Genomic DNA, 6,588 nt, shown 5'->3' on the forward strand with positions numbered 1-6,588 from the left:
ATTTTAAATGTCGGAACTTTAATGTGACATTTCAATATTGAACTTTGTGACACTTATTTCAAATCTAACTTAAATGTCGGTGAGTGAATTTGCGCCATTTAAGTTGCATTATACAACGTTTATATAATGTCGTCGTATGTTGGTAAGTGAATATCATGTGCATTAGTATGAACTCAAAAAAAAAGAGGAGGAAGTATTACGAATTAAGTGAAAATTGCACCGTAATAAACAACATGTTCCATGACTATTTTACTGGCGGATCTAGAAGGTCGATTACGGGTTTAGTAATTATATATATATATATAATCCACTGTCTAATTGCATGTGAACTCAGTTATTATTGTAGTATAAAATTGAGGTCATTATAAGAACTCATAAACATCAAATTCGGAATCTTGTAATTCTAATATGGATCATATTGGACAAAACTCAAGGCCTTCGATGATAAGACCACACTTAGCATGAAAAGGCCTAGAATCCAACAACCAAGCTTCTACATCACCATTATCATCTCCTTCACCATTGTAAAAGTTTCCAATTTCTACTTCTAACCATCCATCTGTTCGTTTTTCTGGTAATTTTTCTTTTAGATGCCTCGGCGCTCTTGCTGCAAGTATTACAGTAGTAGCTCTTTTTTCAGCCTCGTCTTCGCTTTCTTGATTAACAAATCTAACCATTGCATTTGTTGATTCAAGGCCATGGTACCTCTCTGATATTTTGAACACTAGATAAGCTGCATATTTTGTTCCTAGAGATAACGCTCGAGTTCCAATCTTACCTCGGATATCTAGTAAATCAACAGTGTTGAGGAATGCTACTTCTGGGAATCTGTAGTTGAAGAAATATTACCTCAAATAGAATCTCTAGTTTTTGTGTACTATTTAGTTTGAAGATATTGTACCAAAAAAATTAATAGCATGTAAAAATCAACTTATTTTGAGAAGTTGTTTTTCTCAAAAGTACTTTTGGCAAGAAGCAATTTGTGTTTGACAAACTTATTTGAAAAACACTTATGAGCAGCAATTACTATTTGACCAAGCTTTTAAAAAATGCTTGTAAGTCTATTTTTTCTCAAAAGTGTTTTTGGAGATAAGCTACTTTTTTCTACTTCTACTCAAAAGTATTTTTTTCCTCTAAAAGCTTAATCAAACACTTCAACTTTGAAAAAAAAATACTTTTTTTGGGAAAAGCTTGACGAAACATGCTATAAGTTTAATTTGAAGGTATGAAATTTCAAGAGCAGAGCTGCTGTAAAACATATTGTGAATCTTATAGTAACCATCTAAGGTTATATACGATGATTTTATTTCTGAAAATTGGTATCTAAGATATTAAAATTATGTCACGAGTTTGAGCCGTGAAAACAGTCTCCCAGGATTTTATACAAGCGGGTTCAGTCAAAAAGCATAGTAGCCACTTGTATAAGCGGCAGCGGTAAATAGAATTTGCTCACTACTCATTTTTGCTCATCATGTGACCTCAAAATAAAGTCATTGACGCTCTTTTTTAATCAAATTTGAGAATTTAAAAAAAAAAAAAAACTAATTACTTTTAATAAAGTCATTGAACCCTCTTTGTCGCTGCTTTTCAGTTTCCATTTGTGTCAAGTGGGTTCATGTTTCATAATATTAACTGCTTTCATGATTTTCTGAAGAAGAACACAGGTGAGAATAATTAATTTTTTTAACGAATCTACTAAACCCGTTACTATAAGGCGGGTCCGCCCCTGCTAGTATATAGCTTCCAAGGAGGACAATAAGAAACTCATTTTGATCTAAGCAAATTTTGACAAATGATTAACAGTGGTTAGTTGGTAACCTTAGTCAGGGGCGGATCCAGCATTCTTGCAACGGGTTCAACTGAACCCAATGCTTTTATTGCGAAGTATAAATTTATGTATAAAAATTTATTAAAATTACAATAAATAATAAATTTGAACTCATAACTTTAAAAATATAATGATGTAATACTAAAAACCTTAATGGTTGAACCCATAGAATTTAAATCTTGGATCCGCCTCTGATCTTAGTTAATAGTTAGTTAGATTTAATTTGTACAGCTGGATATTAGTTGTATTAGTCGGTTAGTTAGTTAGTTGGTTGGTTAGATAAATAGAGTTGAATCTCTTCTATAATTCATTCTAAGCAATTGGAATCAGTTGTTGCTCTCATTTCCTCTCTTCTCAATTCTGTTATCTGAGTTTCTTCTTGCATTGATGGGCAATGTTTGACAAAGTTGAACATAAAAGTGTCATTGTCACTTCCTCATAGGAGAAAGGGTGCGCGCATACCGAAAAGAAGAACAAAAGGGAAGATCGCATAAGAGCCTCACGTAGAAAACGGAATCAGCGAGACCTGGGGACTCATCGAACGAGAAGTTCGAAGATGGAGACCAGGTTCACGGGGATTGAGTCCTTTTATTCAGACGCTTAGTTTGACGACCTTTTTTTCGGTAAATGAAAAAGTCAATTTTTTTTATAGAAGTTCATTAAACATAATGGTTTGGTTCATTCTTTGGCTGCTCTATTCCCCCAAACAAAAAGAGAGACAAAGTCGTCCCTTCTACTGACCAAACCCTCAGTTCGGGGGCCTTCGTCAACATGTTACGAAGCTCCAGTCTTCGGTACTCAACAAAAGTGTAACACGTCCAAATTTGATATAAAAGACTCAGGTTACACTACTAATTAATCTATCTTAACCCAACTCATTTTGACCTGAATAACCTTTAGAAAAGTTGGATCATAACTCACGTGTTGAATCAACCGTTTAATTCGTCGCCAAACTTGTAACCTACTCATTTGACATAGGGGTGGAAAGTGGGCCGGGCCCGGTCCTAAGTGGGCCGGTTCTAAGTGGGCCGGTCCTATACGGTCCGGTCCTAAATGGTCCTGGGCCTCGCGGGCTTATTGCTGGAACCGGCTAACGGGTCCGAGTTTAGTGGGCCGGTCCCGGTCCGGTTCCGGGCCCGAACGGGCCTAAACGGGCCCAACAGAAACTTTTTATTTTTAATTTTTTTTTGTATAGAAGTTAGAGAAAAAAATAGTAATAAAGATATATAAGCTATATTCGATTTATATACTATATATACATCTTAAAAAATATATATACAATATTATATATACATAGTATACATCTTAAAATATACTATATATACATCTTAAGATATACTATATATATATATAGTATAGTATAGTAGATCTTAAGATATATATACATCTTAAGATATATAAGCTATATATATATATAGTAAGATGTATATATAGTATATCTTAAGATGTATACTATCGAATATGACTTATAAACTATGTATATATATTATAGTATATATAGTATATTATAAGATGTATATATATAGTATAGTATATACAGTATATCTTAAGATGTATATATAGTATAGTATATATAGTATATCTTAAGATATATATATAGTATATCTTAGTATACTTAGTATATCTTAGTATATCTAGTATAGACTATAGTATAGTATATATATATATATATATATATATACTATAATATATATACATCTTACTATATATAAGCTATATTCGATTTATATATTATATATACATCTTAAGATATACTATATAGTATAGTATATATAGTATATCTTAAGATGTATATGTAGTATAGTATATATAGTATATCTTAAGATGTATATATAGTATAGTATATCTACTATATATATCTAGTATATCTAGTATACTATGTATATATAGTATATCTTAAGATGTATATGTAGTATAGTATATATAGTATATCTTAAGATGTATATATAGTATATCGAATATAGTTTATATATCTTATGAGATGTATATATAGTATAGACTATAGTATAGTATAAATATAAGCTTATATGTATACTATACTATACTATAATATATATACATCTTACTATATATAAGCTATATTCGATTTATATACTATATATACATCTTAAGATATACTATATATACATGTATATCTACTATATATATCTAGTATACTATGTATATATAGTATATCTTAAGATGTATATATAGTATAGTATATATAGTATATCTTAAGATGTATATATAGTATAGTATATATAGTATATCTTAAGATGTATATATAGTATAGTATATATAGTATATCTTAAGATGTATATGTAGTATAGTATATATAGTATATCTTAAGATGTATATATAGTATATCTTAAGATGTATATGTAGTATAGTGTATCTACTATATATATCTAGTATACTATAGTATATATACTATATCTTAAGATGTATATGTAGTATAGTATATATAGTATATCTTAAGATGTATATATAGTATATCTTAAGATGTATATGTAGTATAGTGTATCTACTATATATATCTAGTATACTATAGTATATATACTATATCTTAAGATGTATATGTAGTATAGTATATATAGTATATCTTAAGATGTATATATAGTATAGTATATATATAGTATAGTATATGTATAAGCTTATATATATATGTATACTATATATAAGCTATATTCGATTTATATACTATATATACATCTTAAGATATACTATATATACATGTATCTCTACTATATATATCTAGTATACTTAGTTTATCTTAAGATGTATATATAGTCCAACGTTTTCTTTTCTTTTTAAAAAAAAAAAAAATTTAAAAAAAATTAGCCGTTGGGCCCGCTAGGCCCGTTAAGAGGACCGGGCCAGTCCCGGACCTGACGGGCCAAATCATAGAACCGGCTCACAAGACCGGACCAGGCCCGCTAAAACCGGACCAAACGGTCCTGGCCCAAAAGACATTTTTGATATGCTTTATTACGGTTGTAAAACATTTCTTGTTACCTTCCTCGGATAACAAAATAGTCTAACATCTACTAGAATATCAACAGAGCATGTCAGAGTGTAAATTGTAAAGTCCATTTAAAATATATTCGAAAATCACATGGAGTAACCAATTTTATATTTTAACGAGGCAGAGTAAATACCTTGAATCAGTGTCAGATATCCATTCCCAGAATAATTGTATGTCTGAAAAGGAAATTACCAGTCGCCTTGCAGATAGTAGATAACATTTCTTCCCACTTGTTTTGTCAAGCCAAAAACTCTGCTAAAAAAGTACAAGTCAAATATAAAATAATATTGTTTTTATTTAACCGAACCCCCTTCGCCAAATCAGTAAAATGGGAAATTTAAATATAAATTTTGTTTTTGTTTTGGAACCGACTAAAAATATCACATAAAATGGATGTGGGCAAGGACAAGTCTCGTATATTAAGCTTTCGCTATGCACATGGTTTAAGAAAAGATCATACCAATGAACGGTTCGAACCCGTGACAAGCTGGTCAAATAAAATGCAACTAAAAATTACCAGTCTGCCCTCACGAAGAAGGATAGGAGAATGAGAGAGTCTAAAGTAAAGGTCTTTTTTGCAATCAGTAACAACCACAGAAACTGATGTGGAAACTATATCTTGATGATCGGACGGCAGAAATTTATCCCACACGACATCAGACTCAGCTGCAGACTTGAAACCTTTTGAGATAGCCGATGATCTTGCAGCGTCCGCCGGAGTTGTGAATGATATGATCTCTGATATGCAGCCCTCCGGCAAGATTGTAAAAGGATTTAATGACTTTGTAGTCATTGGTTTTTCTCTCTATTGTGTTTAAAGAAGAAGAAGAAGGTACTGTGATATTGATATACTTATAAGTTACCAAAATGAAATTTTGAGACTGATAAGTGATAGACTTAGAGCCCGGTTGGACATAAAATTTGATGGAAGATTTTTTCAAAAAAAATTTATTTTTTCGAAATCAGTTTTTAATTTTTATTTGTAGATGCATTTTGAATTTTTTCGAAAATTTGAAAAACTATAAAAAACTGTTTTTCAAAATTTTAACTCAAATCACTCACAAAACTTCAAAAATAACCCAAACTGAAATTTATGTCCAAAGACAACTCTAAATTTCAAATATTATTTTCACTTGAAAAATAATTTCATCATATTTTCAAATTTTACAATTCTTATGTCCAAACGCCCACTTATAGTCAAGTAAAGTGAGCTGCCAAAGTGGATATTAATAGTCAGCCTCACAAGGTGAGGATAATCCTGTCTTTTTTTCTTTTGTTTTGGTTTTTTACCCCTTTAAGACTGACCGATAATATTTGTCTATCAACTCATATTAAGCCGGCGTTTCGTTATAGATTTTCAAATTTGTTCTGAAAAATCTGATTTGGGTGAAGTTTGGTTTGAAGATGAAAATGTGTTTGGACATCAGTTTTCAAAATATATTTCCTAAATTTATTTTGAAAAAAAAAAAACATGACTTATGCCCACAAGTTTTAAAAACTATCACAAATATCTAACAGTACCATTATCAATAACATTCATTATATTATCGCAAACCATAGTCCTGAAAATAAATAAATTTGATACAAAATTATCATTTTTATATGAACTACATGATACACTATCAGGTGACCGAAAAGACGAAGCAACATTGTTACAAAATAATAAATGGTGGGTTCTTTTATAAAATACAAAAGTTTGGAGCAATTTTTTAAAATGTAATTGTGATATTTTGGAGATGGTTTTGAAATTTAGAAT

At 30.3% G+C, this 6,588-nt stretch overlaps 1 protein-coding gene across 2 annotated transcripts; it reads right to left on the minus strand.

The window, feature by feature from the left end:
- Positions 1-381: 381 nt before the first annotated feature.
- Positions 382-5,958, minus strand: LOC107829209 (putative F-box protein PP2-B12). Of its 2 annotated transcripts, XM_075229442.1 has the most exons (4): positions 5,350-5,958; positions 4,966-5,084; positions 779-828; positions 382-709 (listed from the first exon to the last, which is right to left on the minus strand). In XM_075229442.1, exons 1-4 carry the CDS (start codon positions 5,623-5,625, stop codon positions 414-416), a joined length of 741 nt encoding a protein of 246 aa, XP_075085543.1. In that variant the 5' UTR covers positions 5,626-5,958; the 3' UTR covers positions 382-413. The 2 variants fall into 2 exon arrangements, with proteins under 2 accessions (XP_075085543.1, XP_075085542.1); XM_075229441.1 differs by having other exon boundaries at positions 382-828; positions 5,350-5,940.
- Between the last annotated feature and the right edge of the window lie 630 nt (positions 5,959-6,588).

This window comes from Nicotiana tabacum, chromosome 14 (genome assembly GCF_000715075.1).
Source record: "Nicotiana tabacum cultivar K326 chromosome 14, ASM71507v2, whole genome shotgun sequence".
Classification (NCBI taxonomy): Eukaryota; Viridiplantae; Streptophyta; class Magnoliopsida; order Solanales; family Solanaceae; genus Nicotiana; species Nicotiana tabacum.

What these genes read in the sequence shown, in the direction of transcription:
- LOC107829209 (XM_075229441.1), bottom strand. Translation starts at nt 5,625, where the DNA reads ATGACTACAAAGTCATTAAATCCTTTTACAATCTTGCCGGAGGGCTGC. An exon ending in TTCTTCGTGAGGGCAGACTG is followed by an intron (nt 5,085 to 5,349) that starts GTAATTTTTAGT and finishes CTTTTTTAGCAG; the next exon opens with AGTTTTTGGCTTGACAAAAC. An exon ending in ATATCTGACACTGATTCAAG is followed by an intron (nt 829 to 4,965) that starts GTATTTACTCTG and finishes CTTCAACTACAG; the next exon opens with ATTCCCAGAAGTAGCATTCC.